This window comes from Antechinus flavipes, chromosome 1 (assembly GCF_016432865.1).
Source record: "Antechinus flavipes isolate AdamAnt ecotype Samford, QLD, Australia chromosome 1, AdamAnt_v2, whole genome shotgun sequence".
In the NCBI taxonomy this organism is placed as follows: Eukaryota; Metazoa; Chordata; class Mammalia; order Dasyuromorphia; family Dasyuridae; genus Antechinus; species Antechinus flavipes.
The window spans coordinates 138,470,740-138,492,226 of NC_067398.1; the positions used below are offsets into that span (position 1 = coordinate 138,470,740).

The window sequence follows — 21,487 nt, forward strand, 5'->3', positions numbered from 1 at the left end:
ATGCAATAATTTAGCAATTTTAAAACTTGAAATGACACTAGACTTTTGGGACATTCTTTATTTGTAAAGTTCTTGACCAACATTAAAGTACTATATAAATGCTAGCCAATATTTAAACTTCCCTCAAGGAACTAACAGTCTATTGAATACAGAATGATTGCACTCTGTGTTGAAAATAGGTAGTACATTAATTCTTGCTTTATTTTCTTTCAGCATTTTATGAGTCCCTCTGAATCATGGTGGAGAAGATGCTGTTCTGGACACTGTTTCTTTTACTTGGTAACTTCTGCCTAGTGGGTATGTAGCCATTTTTTGGTGGATCATTTGATTTTCATTTTTCCCTTCTGATATAATGTTAATTTTATGATTATCCAATTTGTCCATTTAATGTAGTCCCATTTTAAGGGGGAATGGATAGCTTTATGAAAGATAGTCTTTAGCAATAAGGAGAGAGAGAAGAGGGCAAAATACTTATAATTTTTTTCTATGTTAAAAACAGTTTTCATAGCTATATGCAGAAATTGGATGAATATGAAGTGTCTAGGAGCTCTATATATATCTGTATGTATGTGTTTGTGAACATATACACACACACACACACATTATATATATATATATATATATATATATATATGTATACACATATGGGGGTGAGTGTGTGTCTATGTGTGTATATCTATATATATCTATATGTGTATATATGTATATATTTCCCTAATTTTATACTTTTGAAAGTAGCTAAAGAGACTATCTTGAGACAGCTGGTGGCTTAATAGATAAATACCAAGCCTGGAGTCAGGACTCAGATGCTTTCTAGCTTCTTGACTCTGGGAAAGTCACTTGACCCTGTCTGTCTCATCTGTAAATGAGCCAGAGAAGGAAATGGTAAACTATTCCAGTAGTTTTGCTAAGAAAACCCATCATCAGCAGACATGACTGAACAATAACAGCATCTACCTGGGGAAGTTAGATATCAGAATTTGGGGGAATGGGCTTAGGTAATGTCTGGGAAATAGAAAATATTAGTACATTACTCTAGCCTTTCATGAATGAGGAAAGAATGGGTGATGTTGAGTTTTAAGGAGTTGAAGAGTAGAAATGAGGGAGTTCCTTTTGGATGATAATTTTGCTAAAATAAGAATCTCAGTGCTCTGCTATAAATACTGAGGTATTATTAGGGTTTTTGGAAGAGAAAAGATCTAGAACAGTTCTATGTTCTATATTCTATGTGGAATAGAATAGGAAATAAGAATTATATAGAAGGGTTTTGTGTGTGTGTGTGTGTGTGTGTGTGTGTGTGTATGTGTGTGTATGTTTGTTTTAGCAAAAATGAGTTATGCACTATAAAATTAATTACCTGGTTAGTCTCACCCACTCTAGTGCTTTGGAAAAATGAAAATGCTTAGAGTGTGCCATGCAAGTGAATCTAAAGAAACATAAAAGCTGAGCCAGAGAGCCAGGTCATTGTCTTTTTTCCAGTTTTGTCTTTTTTCCAGTTTTTAATAAATATGTATATATATATATATATATATATATAGTCAACTCCTGTGAACCATGTTGTTTTGCTTTAGTAGGAAGTCTCCAGGACCCCCAGGAAGCTTGGACTGAGTCTTCTCTGTATTACTACCACAAGAAGAACCTAAGTATGCTTTAGAGCTTTTCTCCCTTTTTCTCTAATTCTTGGGTACTGTCTTCCCATTAAAAAATAAGCAAAATTCAGAGTCCTCTTCATCCCAGTTGTTTTTAGCCTTGTCTCTTGTTTTTTCTTCCTTTTCTTTATTTTTATTTTGTTGAGTTCCCACCCATCACTGAATGTTTCATTCACTTCAGGAAAAAATGCACAAGCTACATTTTTTCAGCAAAAGACACAATGGTGACATTATTTATCTTTTTTTATTTCCCTTGTTTTCATATGATTTATAGGTACACCAAGGAAGCCAGAAAACATTTCCTGCGTTTTCTATTATGAGAAAAATTTCACTTGTACTTGGAGTCCAGAAAAGGAAGTCTATCGTACAGAATACACTGTTAGGAGAACTTAGTAAGTATGAGATGGGCTTGCATGATGGCAGAGGAGTTGAAAGTTCTTATTTCATTCTAGTTATAAGTCTGTGGAGATGTAAAACATCTTCTCTTTTATAGTTGTTTGGTGCTCTGGATACTACATGATAAGAATAAGTGACTTATTTAGTGGTTTATATAACATTTCATATATGTTACTTCATCAGATCTTTACTATAACTTCAAGAAGTAGCCATTATAGGTTTCAGGGGTGTGCTGGAGCCAGCTTGTACACTATTAAGAGTTGAGTGTTAAATTTTCAGTGTGAGCATTTCTGTCTCAAAAATAATGAAATGCTACAAATCAGGCACTGATTTCTTGATTGTCTACACTTAAGAACACGATGGAGAAAATGTTAATAATTTAGATTAAACTTAAAAGTGTGCTGTGTGTACTTTCTTTTTAGACAGCTGGTTGTTAAATATGTAACAATATACCACTGACAGATTAATTATCTCTATTTTATGGATGCAAAAACTTAGAGAAATTAATTGACTAGCTCAAAGTTGTGCAGCAAGTAAGAGACAGGGGAAGCACAAGGCTTCTTACCTCCAAGTGCTGGTGCCTCATTCACTATGTCATGCTCCCTCTTGTCCAGTGGTCAGGAACTAGGATAACAGAAATTTGGTGCTATCCCCGACAGGATAAATACCCAAAGAGAGAAAGGATAGAGAGATAGGAGTACTTTCTATTGAGGAAATCAGAATGGCTAAGTTAGCAATCTGCAAAGGATAACAAGGCTGCTGGACTATGGCTGAGTATTTCATGGAATGGGAAATAATGGGCATGAAGCAAGGAAATATTTCTGAATTGGGCTGAAGGACCCTGTCTGCTATCAATTAGCTCTAGGACCTTGATGTCTTTATCTGTAAAAGGGGTGGGTTGATTTAGGTTAAATATGTGCAATCCTTTTAAACATTTTCCCTATTTGTCATGATGTAGAGGACCCGCAGATATTGAAGAACTCTGAGAAAAGTATACTTGAAGCAAAGATACTTACAGCAAGATGTTAACTCAGTGTGATTGATGAGATGATGGTTATCTAGTTCATATATACTTAGTACTCAGCATGGTGATGTAATGGTTCTCTAGTTCACATGTGCTCAATGTGTTGTAATGATGTAATTATACTGAGGTATTTAAGGGCTGAGAATAATGGAAATAGAGACATTCCATCTTGGACCATCCTCCTGGTGGCTCTCCTGCCTCCTGCACTCCTCTACTAAGACTAAGACTGGTCCCAAGATCCTCCAGAAAGCTAGCCTGGACACTACATTTTGGCATCCAAACAGGGACCAGAAGGACATTACAGCTGTGCAAGAAAAAAATCAAGAAAAATATCTTTCTTTCCAAAAGAAAGAAAAAAAAATGGCAATTAAAAAAAGGTGGAAATATGATGTTTGATCCACATTCAGTCTCCATAGTTCTCTCTCTCTGGATGTGGATGGCATTTTCTATTCCAGGTCTATTGAAATTGCCTTGAATCACCACATTGTTGATAAGAGCCATTGCAGTTGATAATCACATAATTTTGTTGTTATTGTGTACAGTGTTCTTTTTATTTTGCTCACTTCACTCAGTATCAACTCAAGTAAGTCTTTATAGTTTTTTCTGAAACCAGCCTATTGAGCTAAGTCTTGAAGGATGCCAGGAAAGCTAGATACGGTGCAGCCTCTGTCTTAGTAAAATTCCCGGTCTAATGAGGAAGATAATGATCTATCATTTCTCTTTGTCTACCTATCATCCATCCATCCAGCTATCCATCTATCTATCTATTTATCTATATTTATCTCTCTCTCGATTTCTACTTCTCTTTTATTTCTTCTTTTTTCTCTATATTCTATTTTTCTCTCTCTTCTTGTCTCTCTGTTTTTATCTATTTACCTTTCTGTCATCTATCTTTAATCAATTCATCTATGGATATATCCATCCATCCATTTATCTGTGGCTCTATCTTTCCCCTATCTTTAATCTATCAATCTCTCACCTGTCTTTCACCTATCATTTATGTATCATCTGTCTACTTATCATCTCTATCTACCATTTACTATCCAGCTCTGACATTCGCTTTTTGCACAGTCGTGGTGGGGAAACAAACTGTAACAGAATGTTTTAGCTAGAAGTGACTTTACTGATCATCTCACAATTCTTTGTACTTAACATTTAGAAAATATTTCACCGCTTTTCTTCCTTTTGGGAGGTAGATATTATTCTGACTTGACACAGGCTTAGAGGCAGCTGTGTAGAAAGATATATGAAAAACTCTGTGTCAAGATCTGAATTTTGAATCTGGCTTCTTTCTGTTACTTTTGGGACTTTGGCAAGTCACTTCATTGGGTTTAAATTTCCTCATTTGTAACATGAGAGACTTGGAATAGGTGGTATCTCAGGTCTCTCCCTGATATATCATAATTTGGCTATGCTCACACAATATGTGTTAGAACTAGACTCCAAATCTTGGGATCTTATTGCTTCGCCAAGTGGCCTGTATGCTTTATTATCAGGCAGTACATTATATTCAGGAGAAAACTAAAATTTTGTCGGGGGCAGAGGCATGCAAACCAGTGGCTCCCAAACTTTCTGGAGCTACAGATAGACCATCTTGGCAAAGCCTGAGATCATCGATCTCATTCTTCCTAGCTTCTTGTTGTTATTTTGTAGTTGAGTTATTTCAGTCATGTCCCCATTTGGATTTTTATTTTTTGGTAAAGATATGGTAGTGATTTTCTATTTCCTTTTCCATGCCATTGGACAGATGAGCAACTGAGGCAAACAGGATTAAATGACTTGCCCATGATCATATAGATAGTAAGTATCTTAAGGCTGGATTTGAACTTGGATTCTCCCAGTTCTGGGGTTAGTATTCTATCTACTGCTCCATCTTCCCAGCTTGAACTGTTTAAAAAACAGCACCAAAATCTTCCCTTAAATTTGGAAATTTTTGCAGTGATCTTATTAGAAAGCAAAACAAAAGATTGTTTCTGTTTTAATTAAATATAATTTTAAAATTTGCTAATTTTAAAAATTAAATAGGTAATAAATAATTTAGTTTTGCCAAAAATGAAAGTACACACATGATCATGTTTTATATAAATATAAATATATATACTATTAGACTCTTAATATGCAGATGGTTCTAGAAATTTCTTTTTGGTCATCTCTATAACTGGAATGTTGCTTGGTGTGGACTAGTCTTACTCAAATTTTTTGAACTCAAGACCACTTTATATTCTTAAAAATCATTGAGAATACCTCCTCTTCCCCTCTCCAAAGCTTTTATTTATGTGGGTTATATCTATCAATATTTCCCATATTAGAAATAAAAATGTCAGCATTATTATGAAGATAGTTTTAATCTTACATACCCTTGATGAGTTTGGGGGATTTACAGGAGGCCTGGACTGCATTTTGGGATCCACTTGGTCTAGACAAAGCAATTATTGGCATTATTTATAGTAATAGCTACTATATGATAAAGCTTTCAAACTGTCTTCACAAGAGGGCAGCCTCAGAAGCAACTTCTTTATGCATTTTTATCAGTGGTGAACCTAGAAGAAACTAAACTTCTAGTCAATTAGACTTTTTCATCTGTCCCTTGGCTTTTAAAAATAAGATAACTACATTCTTTTTCCTTACCTAGAAGTTCAACAACCATAAAACATTTGGCAGTTCTCTCTGTTCTTTTTAAACCAGTCCTCTTCAGAGAATTGCAGTAGATCTTATGCAAGGCAAGGGCTGTAAATCAATATGCTATTTGGGTGGGTGGAGTGGAAAAAGTTTTGTAGACTGTCCTGGAGGTCTGGTGAGTGTATTGGATTTTGGGAAATGTAGGGTGGTGCTATTGATTTGCAAATTTTCTTAGATTCAAAACCGCATATTTGACACTAAGCCATTGGGACATATAAAGTATCTCAGAAAGACAAAGTGTTGTGGCCATCTTTTAAAAGCTCATGGCATGTGAGCCCTTTGATCTCAGAGACAAGATGAATGAGTCAGGAGACTCATAGAGTGTAAAAAGCGCTCCAGTTTATTATGCCGTACAGCCTTGTTGATATACATTTTTGCAAGTGTGATCAGTGTGTAGACAGTAGACAATTCCCAATCACCATTCAGAAAAGAGAGCTGATCCAGCATTTCAGCAGCTCGCTCACAGGGGTAGCCACTGGCTGTGATCCTCAGCTTACACCCATTGTCATGATCACAAATCAATGCTCCTTGCTCAACAAGGGCGTTTCTGCAATGTGGCAGAAAATTTATTGTGCATCAAAGGTTGAAGTGGCCTTGGTACTCCCTCTTAGCAGAAGCCCATACCCTTGCAACACTCCCATTTTATCTTTAAGATAAAAAGTCCTTTCTTGAGCTGCAACTTCTGAAAGCATGGTGGAGAAAGAGCTATGAAAGCATCCTAATATTACAGAGCAAAAACAAAACAGCAACATAACAACATACAGGGCAATCTGTGATTCTAATTTTAAACATCATGAAAGAGGTATTATCAAACCAATGTTTGATTTTTTCAGCAGTTTTATCACGTTGTAATTGAGGCTGGAGTTTCAATAACTCTACTTCCAATGATACATCTCTTTTTTCTAATGGGCTTAAGGTCTGTTTCTCACTTTTGACAGGAAGCATTGATATATGAGCTCTAATGACCACAAATACAGTCTGATTTTCAATTTCAGCATACAATTCCAACAAGTAATATTGTAAAAACAAAATCTAATGTTTCTTTGATAACGGTTACAGAGTCTCCCCACATAAACGCATATTTCCCTCTCAGACAGGCTTTAGTGTAAAACTAGTATTCACTTCTTGTGCCATTTGTCCAAGAACCAGGGCTCAAGATGTTTTTCCATGTGCCAAACTGCTGATCCACTTCTTGAGTGACCAGAATGTGTCCCAGGAAGGCTTGTGAGGGGCCAACCTGATGATCCATTATGTAGACACATCGCTGCAACCTTCCCGCGGATGAGGTTGTCGCTATGACAGGATGTCCCCTGCATGTCCAGTATGTGTCACATGATACCCCCCCATGAGACAATTTTAGACCATGGTGGGTCCATAGCCCACCTTTTGGCCTCTGTTGCCAATCCTGATTATGTGTAACAAATCCCATATATACAGAGAACTTCTATTTAGTGCTCTTGGAGGCACATCTCCTCCTGTTGGACGGTCGCCTCTTCTTCCTTCTTTTTCTCTTCAGTTCTACGGACAACTTTGAAATGTCTGATGGGGATCAACTGCTGAAGGTTTTCTCCTGTGAAGATATAAACATATCCTGGCCCCCCATTAGAACCCTATAGGGTCTCTCCCCTCCTTCAGGACCTTTTTTCATTACCATGGTCTCGTTCTTAGGGGGCCTTCTTAAGGAAGATGGGATGTTATCTTTGAGTGATTCTCTGTCTATGTTCACTATAGAGTATTTCATAGCTATACTTAAATCATTTGAATCAAAATTTTAAGTAATTTATTGCATATACTGCTTTCTACCCTACCTCCATTTCTCTGTTTTTGTTTTTTGACAAATCTCGTGAGAGTGTGATTAGTCTTTTCTACAATGGCCTGTCCTGTAGGGTTGTAAAGAATCCCCCAAATAGGTTGTATATAGAATTCCTGTAAGAACTGTTTTAATATTTTTGAGGTATATGAGGATCTATTATCAGTCTTAATAGTGTGTGGGATACCCATAGAGGCAAAATAGTGAAATAGATGATTTATTACATGTGAAGTAGCTTCCCCTTCTTGAGAGAATGCAGATACAAAGCCTGAATAAGTATCAATTGTAACATGAATGCATGTTTTTCCCATATGTGTAACATCCATTTGCCATATATCATTTGGCGTATCACCTCTGGGTTAGTCCCCAGCCCTACAGGTCTTTGAGAATTATATGTTAGTACTGAGAAAGCAAATTTATTCCTGTCCTCAGGGTGAAGAGGGACAGAGTAAAAGCAATCCTTAATACCTATTATCCATAAGAGCCATTCCCTGGGGATCATGTTTGGGGATAGCAAACCTGCCTGTAAAGAATCTATGTCTTTCAAGACTGAGTTTACTAGTCTCAAATCTGTTAACATTCTCCTTTCACCAGATTTTTTTCTTTATAACAAAAACAGAGGAGTTCCATGGGCTATTTGTTTCCTCAATATGTTCTAATTCTAATTGTTCTTATACTAATTGAGGTAGAGCGGCTGTTTTCTCTTTAGACAGAATCCATTGCTCCACCTATACTGGTGTGTTGGTAGTCATTTTTAGAGTGGTGAAAACCATAGCAGCAATGACCCCTCCTAAAAATCTGTGGTAATTTTCATCCCTAATTGATGTAATATATCCCTACCCCATAAGTTAATATGTTCGCCATCTATTATCAAAGGAAAAATGGTTCCTGTCTTTCCATCTTTTTGCTAATTTACCGGTTCAGCAAACGTCAAAGCCTGCTTACTGCCTCCTACTTCTGCTAAGGGGGCCACTGAGAAGCAGCCACCACAGTCCTGTCAGCTCCAGTGTCTACTAATCCTTCAAACTGTTGGTTATTCAAAGTAAGGATCAGTATTGGCTGAGTGAGTGTGATTGCCTTTGTAAAATATATTTGTACAGTGGCTTCCGAATTTGAATCCATCTATGGGGCTAACTCACAATTATTTATCTTCTGTTTTAACTGTAAGTTCAGATGGAGTGACTATTCCTTGAGCTATACATTGTCCCTTGTTAAGATATGTCAATGTTAATCGTAATTACAGGCACTTCCTCATTTATTTGTATGACTGGGATAGGTAATGAATGCCAGGAGAGTGGAGGATTTTTTTTTCTTTTTTCCTTTTTTTTATTTTATAATAACTTTTTATTGACAGGAGTGGAGTTATAACAAGGATTTTTAATTGTTTTCCTCTATGATACTGTTGAATGGGCACTTCCCAAATAGCATGAGGGGTAGGCGGTAATAATCATTGCTCCTGAGTTTTATTACTGTGAGTGTCCCTTGGCGTCTAAACCTGTTCCTCCATTCCTGATTTATATCTGTCCCTACTTGAGCTATCATTCCCCAGGTTGGTTTCGGGGCTCTAGTGCTGCTAAATTGCTCAAAACACAACTTCCTGCTTGCTCCTGGAGCAACCTGAGCAGCAGTCAACCGAGTCTGTTCTAAAAATTCCCTCATCCAGAACACTGCCTGGCCTGGAGTCAACACTGGCCATGCGAGTGCTTTCCAATCATTGGGGCACAATCTTGCCTATGACTGTTTCAAATTGTCCTTAAACTGGGCTCGAACTTTTAACGGAAGTAGTTCATGTGTGTGTCTTCTCTGCCCTGAGTTAAAAGGGTCATCCTCCTCTATAACAGGATGTAATTCTTCCCACCCTTCTGTGTCTTTTCCTTGATCTCTAGCCAGCTGCAAAACTTTTTGAAGTGAAGGTAAAGACTGTAACTGATTACCTTCTGCTTTTTGTCCAAGTGTCGCTGCAGTCTTTGTTTTGTATTTCTGATCCTGCTTTTCCTTAGTTCTTATTTCATTTTTTACATTAAGAGAGCCTTTGGAAGACTGTAGGTCTGGATAGACACAAAAATAAGGCAGGGCTAAAGGCGGTGGAGGTGGCGGAGGCCATTCATTATCATCCTGCTTAGGGTTCAGGAGAGGGACATATGGGAAGATGCTGCTAAGAGTGTAATTGTAAATTTCCTGACCTCCTTTTCTGGTTGTGATTTCAGACTTTGTGTAATGAGATTATTTTGTATTTTTTCTGGGCATTGTTTATCGAAGGCGGTGAGATGTTCACCAAAAAAAAAAAAAACAAACCAAACCAAATATACAGTCAAGCAAGACAAATTCCCAAATCAGCTATATTTGAAAACATATATCTTATTTTGCACTTTCAGTCCTTCAGGAGGTGGGCAGCATACTGCATCATCAGCACTATGGAATTTTTCTTGCTGATTGCATTGATCAGAATTCTTAAGTTTTTCAAAATTTTTCAAAAGTTTTTTTTTTAATTTCAAGTTTTTCTTTATAGTTTTGTATATATATATATAACATATATAGTTGTTATTATAATAACATAATAAATGTTATTATACATTTTCTTAGTTATCCTCACTTTGTATCAGCTCATACAAATCTTTCTAGAATTGCTGGATAAATTTATAGCTCCACCATCAGCCTATTTTCCTATAGCATCTAAAATAATTGTCATTTTCTTTTTTTGGTCATCTTTACAAATTCCATGAGTGTGAGGAGTTTATCTATTTTGCATTTTTCTAATTATTAGTGATTTGTAATATTTCTTTGTATGGTTCTTAACAGCTTGGATTGCTTCTTGATTTTATTGGAAAGGCTTCTAGCCTTTTTCTATTACAAGTAATGTTGAGTTTTGGTTTAGAAACATTATTTGTTATAGTAAGAAAAGATTCATTTATCCCTATTTAAAAAATAGAAATGGATAACATCAAAAGCTTTTAAAAGTATCTATTGATATAATTGTGTTTTAAAATATTTTTATTATTAATGTGGTATATCTAATTTATAGTTTTCCTTATATTGAACCAATTCAATTCTGAATATGTCCACTTGGACATTCCTTTGTCATCTCTTACTTAATATGTCTTATTTTTTTCCTTCACCCTCCACCCTTTTTTATTTATGTTATGGTCGCCACTATCCTTTTAGTCACTCAGGTTTGCAAATCTTGGTGTCATCCTTGACTCTTCTCTTAACATCTCTTCTTTTAGCCAAATAATTGCTGGGTATTTTTTTTTTAATCTAACCACATTTCTGGTCCATCTCCATTTCTTTTCTTGCTGCTTTGTTAAGATTCACTTCACTGCATTAATTTATCCAAGTCTTCCCAGATTTTTCTTAAATTGTCCCCTTCATAATTTTTTTATAGCATAATAATCTGCTATGACATTCATATAGCATACTTTGGTTATTTCCAAGTGATCCACAGGTAGTCTTATTTGTATAAAACTGAATATGTTAATTAACTTAGGTAGTATTGTCATTTTTATTATATTGGTTTGTTTTATCCTTGAGCAATTAATATTTTGTAACTATCTTCATGTCTGTAATTACTGTTTTGTAATTACGTTCTTTTAGTTTCTATGTACATCTTGATAGATAGACTCCCAAGTACTTTGTAGTCTCTCTAATTATTTTGAATGAAATTTCCCTTTCTGTCTCTTCTTAGTCCATATTGTTGAAAATATGCAGAAATACTGATGATTTATATAGATTTATTTATATTCCTCAAATCTACTGAAATTAATTGCTTTATTTAATTTTAGCTGACTTTCTAGAATTCTTTATGTACATCATCTAACCATTTGTAAAAAGTGATAATTTTGTTTCTTCTTTGTCTATGGTTACTCCCTCAATTTCTTTTTCTTGTCTTGTTGCCATTGCTAGCTTTAAAATAAATAGTAGCAGTGATAATAGACATTCTTGTTTTACTCCTGATTTTATTGGCAACAATACCAGTACATGTACTTCTAGCTCATGGTTTTGGATAGATCATATTTACCATGTTAAAGAAATGTCCATTTGTCTGTTTTCTAGTATTTTTTAAAAACAGAAATGTATGTTATATTTTGTCCAAAGTTCTTTTTGTGTCTATTGATAATTGTTTTTTTCTTATTATTAACATAGTCAATTTTGAATCACTTTAATTAATGTCTAATCATTTTTTGTATTTAAAGTAGAAAAAGAAAAAGAAAAGACTCATGCAGAAATGAGAATCATCCATCATGTTCTTTCTTCTTCCCAAATGTGACTTATCCTGATACTTACTCCATTGAAGTGGAAGCCAAAAATGATTTTGGTGAACAAAAGTCTAATGTAACATTTTGGAACTTGGAACACATAGGTGAGTGTGAGCTGGTAGTATAAAAAGTTTTATTTTAAAGTGTTTGTCTGCATACTTATAGAGCCAATAGATTCCTAGCTCAGGAGTGTCTTGTGTAGATGCTACTATATATACCACAAGAAAATTACTTTGTCAGTAAAACAAAACAAAGGACCCCACAACGAAAGCCAAATGACAATACCCGTGGGAAAGAAAACCTAAAAGATTTTCTATTTTCAGTGACTCTAGTCGCTTCCTTTTAGTATGAATTATGCTTAAAATTATCAATTCTTAGAAGGGAGAAAGAAGACAGTAAAACTGTCCATTCTTTCTCATACTTTCCATTTGTCCTTTTAAATGTTTTTCTTTAAATTTATTTGTATTTTATGCTTTTTACATTGCTTTCATTTCTAAATTCATTCCTCCTTTCTCCCTTGCATAATGAAACATTTCTTGCCACAAATTAAAGAAAAATTCTCATTAATTTTTGCCTTTCTCAGTCTCTTGATAATTAATCTTCATTCTGGTATTTAAAATGTTAGCTATTATTTTAAAACAACAATATAGAAATATGAATGTGTCAAATTCATATAAATTATATGTTTCTTAACTTCCAACATGTCTGTGATACAAGTGATTTTATTCACACAAATATCTCTGGCATTTTTAGTTTTTCATGTGGTCTATGGTCTCATTTATAATAAGAATAAAGGACAGTGAGAATTCTGGATTATAGAATATCTTTAAGGAAGAAAATTAAAATTTTTTGTTAGTGAGCTAATTAAATTTTATTCACAGTAGTCTTGCTAAATCTACCTCGGCATAAGATAAAGACCCCTTTGACTTATTCATTTTACTTTTTTATATGCACATGAATTTGGTCTTTTATATGTCAGTGAGTTATTTCAAGTTTTAAGGAAGCTTGAAAAATTGTCTACTTTTATATTAATAATTTATATTTTTATAGTGTAAATTGCTCAAGGAAGAACTTTCTATCTGAGAAGAGAGATTATGAAAACTGGAAAGCAGTTTGTCAGAAATTATATTCAGACTTTCAACTTATATTACATTACTATTCTAAGTTCAGAGTGTTTATAAAACTTTAATATTAAATCACAACATAAAGGGCCAGATAAATTACTACTTACAACTCCAGAGAAAGGAAGGAGGTGATGATGAAAGCTTAAAATGGAGAAATTTCATATGATGATGCTGAAAAACTTTTGCAGTTACAAAATCAAAGCAAATAGATGAGAGGGAAAACTATTGGTTGTCTTTGTACCAAGTATCTTTGAAAAAGATCTGAGATCCAAAATATCTAAGGAACAAGCATAAATTTGTAAGACTTAGTGATATTCCCTAAAGGATAAATGTTTGTGAGATAGGTGCAAACATTTCTTAAAAGATTTGGCAATTGGAAGCAACCATGTGAAAGATTGGACTAAATTAATAATAAGAGAAAAATAGATCAAATCAACTCAAGATTTCATGTCATACATATTCAGCAAACTGGCAAATATTACACTGATGGAAATAGTCAATGAGTCAATGCTGTGGTTGTAGAAAGACAGTCACGTTGATATACTTCAATGACATTGTCGATTAGTATTACCATTCTGAAAAGCAATTTGGAATTATGCTAAGACAGTGATTAAAATATCAGTAACTTTTGCCCCAGGGAACTTACTGCTATTAATATATCCCAAGGAGGTCAAAGAAAGAAAGGTCCAATATATACACTAAAATATTCATAGAAGCATTTCTGTAGCAACAAAGAATTTGGAAACAAAGTAAATGGCCAGAATTAGGGGCCAGCTAAACAAATTGTGGTACCTTAAAAACAGATGAATAGGAAGAATTTGCAAAGCATGGAAATGCTTAAATGAACTGATGCATAGTGAAGGAAACAGAACCAAGGAGAAAAAAATGTGTATATGTGTGTATCCACACAGGTGTGTATATATATATATATATGTGTGTGTGTGTGTGTGTGTGTGTGTGTGTATGTATGTATATATTACATATACATATAATACATATATTATACACATGTCATACATATATATGTATGTACACACACAAACACACACACTTTAAATTTAAATGCAAAGAGAAAATCTAGAACTTATCTCTGTATATAAAGGCCAAACATGTGTCTGAAGATGAGATAAGAAAATGCATCTCCCTTCATTCTTTGCAGCAGTGGCTACAGCAGATTGTAGGAATAGACTAGTTCATATATTATCAGACAAAGTTAAATTTTGCATTGACTAAGCTACTCCTTTCAGGTTTCTGACAGGGCTTTCCATATGGTTGATGTCAGAAAGAATGTAACTGATGACCTTTTCTTGTTTCACAATATAATATTCTCCTCTCTGAGAGGGACAGGGCCCTCCTGTCTAGACTTAAAGTTGGAAGAAACTTAAGAGGATATCAGGTCTATCTCTACCAAATCATGAAACTTAATAACAATAGTCCTCAATATGATTAAAGCTATAGTTAGATTGGCCTCTAGGACATTTTTACTTTAGAAACTGAGAATAAAATAGCTACTGCTAATAGGTTGATTACATTTATCAGGGAATTTTTTTTATTAGAATGGAGATTGAGAGCCTCAAATCACCTCCCTGGAAATATGATCCATCTCAAGAAATGAGGATGAAGTTGGAGGGAGATTAGAATAACGGTCCATTATTGAGTTGCTTGAGTTTTGCCTCTCATTTCATTTTCATTTCATTCAGATTTCTTCTGCCTGAAATTTTGATCCTCTTTCTTCTATTTCCTTTCCTATCCCTCCTTTCTTACTTATAAGCTATAGGGGTCTCCCATCATTTAGAGTAGAGGGGCTCCATAGGAAAGTGGGCATTTTATCTTCCCTCTCCTCCCTGAATCCCTTTTGCTTATCCTTGTCTAGGTTAGAATATATACTGATAGTGGACCTAAAACATCTAAGATTTAATTAGTTTTCAAATTTAATATTTTTGAGTTTGAATTACATTATCTTTGACTATGCCTTCTCATCCTTTTGTACATATGATTTTTTTTGTTCCTATTCTTATTTTCAGTGAAAATAGAGCCACCTGCCATTCTAACCGTGGAACCAATCCCAGGTGTTAAACATATGCTTCAAGTAACATGGAGAAAACCAAATGGGGTACCTGTTTCAGAGTCATATATATGCCAATTGAGATACAGGAGAGTAAATAGTACTAATTGGGTAAGTTATATGAAATGGAGCTCCTTTTCCAGACTTATCAAATGAAAGGCAGCTTGAATAAAAGCAAATGATGTATATAATAGGAACTTTCTGACTTTACACTGAAAGTAGCTGACAGAGAATGATAAATCCCCCTCCCCACCTAATTTTTCTATTTTGTTTTTTACGTTGTGAAAATATGCTGTTGCTACCTTTTGTAAAATGAGACCTGTGCCTCTGTGTAAATCTGAATAGATTAAATCAGTATATTTGATTCTGAAAAAACACAGTGTCAAGCCCAAAAGTGATAAAGGCAATTATAGGCATAAGAATAATGGTGTAGCATTCAATAATCATTATGAAGTGCTTACATTTACTATGTACCAGACACTGTGATAAATGTGAGGGATATAAAGAAAAGCAAAACCATAATCCCTGTCATTTGAAATCTTAACTGTGAATAGAACAGACAATACACAAATAACTATACGTATTATATACATACACATATTTACATAAACATATATAATGTGTGTATTTTATATACATATATATATATATAATTAATAATTAAGTGGTGGGATCTGTATTCTAGTCCAGTGAATTTGACAATTCATTTATTTACTGTGTTGATTTATGAAATATTGACATTATTTAGAATTAGTTCTGCATGTGTTACTAAATCATTTGTTGCATACATATTTTATTTACTCTCAACAAAGCTCTCTCTCTCCCTTTCTCTCTCTCTCTTTCCATTTATATGTGTGTGCATATATATATAGTGTGTGTGTGCGCGTGTGTGTGTGCAGTTCTTTTCTTCCTTCCTAATTGATTCTCTTTTTTACTCACCACCTGGGCTATTCCAGATTTCTTTTCTTCTCAAGCTTCTTCTAGCACTTCTTCCTCCACTGTCTCAGCTGAATTCCTTGCCTTTATTAAAAAAAAAAAAAAAAGAATCAAAGGCCATTGCCCTAAATTTCCTTATTTACACACTAAAATTCTTTGACATTATGTCCCTTTAATTCCTTTTTCACTTTAGTCTTTGATGAAAAGAAGGCCTTTTTCTGTGCCAAGGCCAGCTCTTCTACCTGAACTTTTGATCCTCTTCCTTCTATTTCCTTTACAATCCCTCCTTTCTTACTAATTTTCAATCTATTCTTATGGATTGGTTTCTTTCCTACTACCTACAAATATGCTTAAGTCCCCCCTTCTTAAGAAAAAACTCTTACTATATATGCCCTTCCAGCCAAACATCCTATATTTCTATTCACTTTCAAATCAATAATCAATCAATTAAAAATCTCAGCCAAACTCCTTGATAAAGCTATATGTAGTTACTGTCTTCTCTTGGTCTCCTTTCATTCTGACATAGTATGATAGGATAATATATTTAGCACTGAAAGGATCCTTTGAAGCCATAGAATCCAACCTTCAATTAAAACAACTCTGGCATTACACTTCATACCCATCGGATTGACAGAAGTGAAAAAAAGGTAAATGGCAAATGTTGAAGGGGCTATGTAAAAACAAGAATGCATTATTGAAGGAACATTGAATTGGTCCAGCCATTCTGAAAAACAATTTGGAACTATAATCCCAAAGATACTAAGATGTTAATATCCTTTGTCCTAGCAATACCTTTACTGGCTTCATATTTCCAAAAAGATCAAAGAAAGAGGATCCATTTGTACAAAAATATTGCTACTACATTTTGTATTGGCAAAACGTTGGAAACTAAGAGAGTGCCCGCATATTGGGGGAGGATAAGCAAGTTATGGTATATGAATTTAATAGAATACTACCATGTCATAAGAAATGATACGGTGTACTGTTCAAGAAAAAAGTTTATAAACTGATGCAGAATGTAATGAACAGAAATAGGAGAACAATTTAGATAATGATAACAATATTATATAGAAAAACAATTTTGAAATACTTTAGACCTTTGATAAAGGCAATGACAAACCACAATTTCAAGGGACCAAAGATAAAACATGTCACCCACTTCTTTTTAAAAATATTATTTAATTTTTATTCCTAAGTACATGTAAGGGCAATTTTTTAGCATTCATTTAAATACAATGGGGGGGGGAGCAAATTTATGTTTCTTTTCTAATTTGTTTCTGTCTTTTTCTTCAGGAGCTAGGCAACCAAAGACTGGAAAATGAAAGACCATATAATCTCACTGGACTGCTGCTTCTGCAGCAATATGCCATCTCTATGCAATGCAAGGTGATCACCTCAGAATTCTGGAGCAACTGGAGTGAAGAGAGAATAGGAACAACTGAGGGACTAGGCAAGCTGATCTTTTATTATTTATTTTTATTTATTATTAATCATTATTTATTATTATTGAGTGGCAGCAAGACAGGATTAAGAGTCTGAAGATCAGATCCTCTGTCACTTATCTCTGTGACCTTGGACATCACTTCCTTTCTCTGGTTCTATAATACTGGCTATAATGCTGGCCCCATGATGTCACCAAGCACACAGGCCTGAGGGCCAGCCCCAAATGCCCTGGCCTGAGAATCATGAAGCCCAACTCTAAGGTCCCTGGAACCACTGACCCCCAATCACCAAGTCTGACCCCTGAAGTCACCAAGCTTGATATCACAGCTTCCAGTCTGAAGCAAAGGTCACCAAGTCTGACTCCAAGGCTATCATGGTACTAAGGGCACAGAGCCCAGTGATTCCAAAGCTTCCAAGCCTGCCAAGGCCACTGACCCAAAGGTACCAAATCCAGAGATGTTGGAGTTAAGGTTACTCCTTAAAAATAGATGCTTCAGGATAAAGGGACTTGTTTAAACCCTAAACTATCATTTTTTTCTCTGAAGAACATGGTTATTCACTATTTTCTATGGATAAAGGAAATGTTGAGTCATAAGAAAAGAGATAAATAATATAAAAATTAACCCTATTTTGCGCTACTCAGGTCAAATCACATCTGGGATATTTTGTTCAATTCTGGGCATTACATTTAAAAAAAGACAATGAATGATAAGTTGAAAGTAGCCAGGATCTTTATACCTCTTGATTCATATTATGAACACTGGTTGAAGGAAATGAAACTATTTGGTCTACAGAAGACTTTGAGAAGAAGTACTAGGGGTTTGAAGAGTTATCAAATAAAAGAAAGGGTTTAAGTGATTCTTGACCTCCAAACTGTAAATTGCAGAGAGGAAAATTCAGGCTTGATGTAGGGAAAAAATTCCTGTTTTAGAGCTGCCAGAAAATGGAATGAGCTGTTCTCCCTCAAGGGGGAATCCCATCTTGAGCAATAGAGAGGGGATTCTTGTTCACGTGTTTGGAGAACTAGTGGTCACTATAACTAATCACTTTGCTTGACAGATTGAAGTTATTCTTGTCATCTCTGCTTCCACTTCTCTGATTTCACTCTTTTCAAAAGCACAGACACAACAAAGGGCTTCCAAATGGCATCTTCCTTAGCAGTAGCGTGGTGGATTCTTTTAAATCCTTCTATTCAATAACTTCTTGCCTAACTTATGATAGTAGCTTGGGAAAACCAATCATCTCATTGCTTCATTTTCCACAGCTCCAAATTCCAGTTTGGACCTGTGGAGAGTTCTTGGGCCAGCTCAGCCTGATGGAGAGAGGACAGTGCAGCTGTTATGGAAGGTAATGCTTCTCGTGTCACACACTAGGTTCCACTAGTCTACTAGAACTTCATAATCTTTTTCATATTCCCTTGCCCAAAAGGATCATGAAATCTTCCACAGTTTACAATTGTCTTTCTAAACAGAAAGAATTCTATCTAGTCCTACATAACTCATCTGCAAGGATAGTATTTATGATACTAAAGAATCTATTCAACAGTGTAGATCACAATTTAAATGCCATGAGCAAAGGTCTTGTTAGAATGTTGTTGATGTTTTTATCCTTAAAAAGGTACATCACATCAGGGAGGTAGGTGATGTTATGACATGCAAGTGAATTGGATTGAAGTGAGGATGGACTTCCTCCTTGGGACTTCCCTCTAAGATCTTTCAGTTTGAAAAGCAGTGATTTAAGAACAGGCGAATTGGTTGATCATTGTGGGTATTGGAGTTAGTTCTTTCTCCAAAAAGAACGACAATAGTTTGTAGCAAGTCATTCTTTTAGAGAAGGACCATGAGAAAAGAGAGAATAAAGATGTAGAGTTGATGGAATAGAGGTAATGAAGAAAAAAAAGAGGAGAAAAGAAATGGTAGAAAGATTACAAGAGAGAAGAGACAGAAAAGAGAAGAGATGAGAAGAGAAAAGATGGGAGGAGACAAGGAGTTAGGAAAGAGAGAAGAGAGATGGGAAGAAATAGGGGAAAGAGGAGAAAGAAGAAAGGAGACAGAGTAAATGAGATGGGAGATGAATACTTGTAAGCAATGGAAAGAGAGGGTAATGACAACTTTAATGGCTTCCCTGATACTGGGATAAATAAATATCATCATTCAATGGATGATGTTGCCTATTTTACTGAGTGTAAAAATCTAATCCATGGCCAGCATTTACTATTCTTTTCTGTAGGGATATCGTGGAGTCACATATTGTAGAATTAATTCATTGGGACTCTGGGATTTATGTGCACTGGCACAAAAGAAATAGTTTTGGGAAACTTCTAGCTGCCCCCAGCTGTTTCTTGCAAATCTGAACAGCATGCCAACATGTCTGCTTATTTCAGAACAACCCAAGGCTGAGAAAAAGCAGGGAAAGGCCAGACCAGTCTGTGATCTAGATGAAAAACACATTTGTTTGGTTATTTCCTTCTTTGTTTTTGTTTTAATTTTGCCCCTGGTGCTTCCCAATATATCCCTAATCAGATCCTGTATAGTGATTGCCTTTTTGTGGAGTGTCCTTTGTTTGTCAAAATTGCCCTTGTTTTCCTATTTCTGAAGGAACCTGATAGTCTGACAAATTGATCCTGGTTAATGCATCATTTTTTCTTTCCCAGGTGACGTTGGTATTCTTTAAATGAAGGAATATGATCCTCAAGTAACAGTGATTTTATGGAAGGAGAATCCAATGTTGAAAATTTCAGATTTATGGCAGGATGGCCTGGGAGTAGGGAAAAATATCTGTAAGCAGGTGGGACTTCATGAGTCCTTCATTTGTTTACAAATTTAAAAAAAATCTGCACTTAACAAATGTCTCTATATACAAAGTATAATAGAAAAAGATGATTACGTATGAAACCATAAATTTCTATTATGTATGAAAGTTTTATTTTTTTAAACATAGAATAAATTCAACCTGTAATTTCAAAACTGTCCTGCTTGTCTATGTTATCTTCTAAACTTCCTTCTGACCTCTCCTGTGCAATTTCTTTTAAATGTTTTAAGATCTCTATTGATTGATTGATTGATTTTTGTGAGTCAGCACTCTTAGTATCTTTCCTCCTCCTAATTTCTTCTGTACGTTGGAAAAAGAAAAAGAATACCTAACACTATTTCTTTTGTGCCAGTGCACATAAATCCCAGAGTCTTAATGAACTAATTCTATAATACGTGATTCCACGATATCCCTACAGAAAAGAAATTTGCTTAACAATGCCTATTTAAGCAAAAAAAAAAAAATCTACATTTTAGACAAACAAAAATATACCTGATTCTTTACCCTGAGTCAATTATCTTTTTATTAAGAGGTAAATTGTTTACTTCATTATTGGTCCTCTGGAGTTATAGTTGGTCATTCTATCAATTACAATTCCTAATTTGTTTGTTTTTGTTTTTACAGTGTTATTATATGGTGTTATATGAATTGTTCCCTTACTTCTGCTCCCATTACTTTGCATCTATTTATATAAATCTTTTCAAATTTCTCTGAAGCCATCTTTATGTCTTTTTTTTTTTTTTTTTTGGCTCTTTAATTGTAAGCTGGTGATTGCTCTGCTTTCCTAGAGCAAAATGTTGTTTAGTAGTTCTCTGCTCCTTGTTCAAGAGTCCGGTTTGATTAGTGACTTCTGGTACCTGCCCTAGCGTGGAACTAAATGAATAGGTTAACTCTGAAATCAATCTATACTTGTATTTTTCTGTACTATGGATGGCCTAGGAAAAGGTCATCTTTAGATATTAAGCAAGAATTGGTCCTCACAGCATCCATTTGTGACTATACCAGCCTTTTGTGGGATTAATCAACCATTGATGGAGTTAAGTGAAAGGAGGGTAGAGAGAGGGAGCTGTTCAAATTGATCTAAGACTTCTTAATTACTTGGGTTTCATGGTGAGTACTATGATCTCTACAGCACTTACATAAATAGGGATCCCCTCAAAGGGTTTTATAATCCTAAAAGGAGTTGTGCTATTTTAGCCACTTTGTGTTATTTAGTCTCAAAGGGTAATTTCTTGGTTGTGGAATCAGTCCCATAAATCCTTCATCATCACTATTTCCCTGTTTACAAAATGTCTGT

General features: G+C 34.9%; 1 protein-coding gene across 1 annotated transcript in view; it reads left to right on the plus strand.

Moving 5' to 3' along the window:
• The first annotated feature begins 218 nt into the window (after positions 1-218).
• IL31RA (interleukin 31 receptor A) overlaps positions 219-21,487 on the plus strand; it is a 45,801-nt gene continuing 24,532 nt past the window's right edge. The window contains exons 1-7 of the mRNA XM_051990841.1: positions 219-297; positions 1,572-1,643; positions 1,924-2,041; positions 11,749-11,915; positions 14,960-15,111; positions 17,230-17,386; positions 18,644-18,726. Coding sequence (XP_051846801.1) covers positions 237-297; positions 1,572-1,643; positions 1,924-2,041; positions 11,749-11,915; positions 14,960-15,111; positions 17,230-17,386; positions 18,644-18,726 — 810 coding nt within the window. The 5' untranslated portion in view covers positions 219-236. The remainder of the gene's footprint in view (positions 298-1,571; positions 1,644-1,923; positions 2,042-11,748; positions 11,916-14,959; positions 15,112-17,229; positions 17,387-18,643; positions 18,727-21,487) is intronic.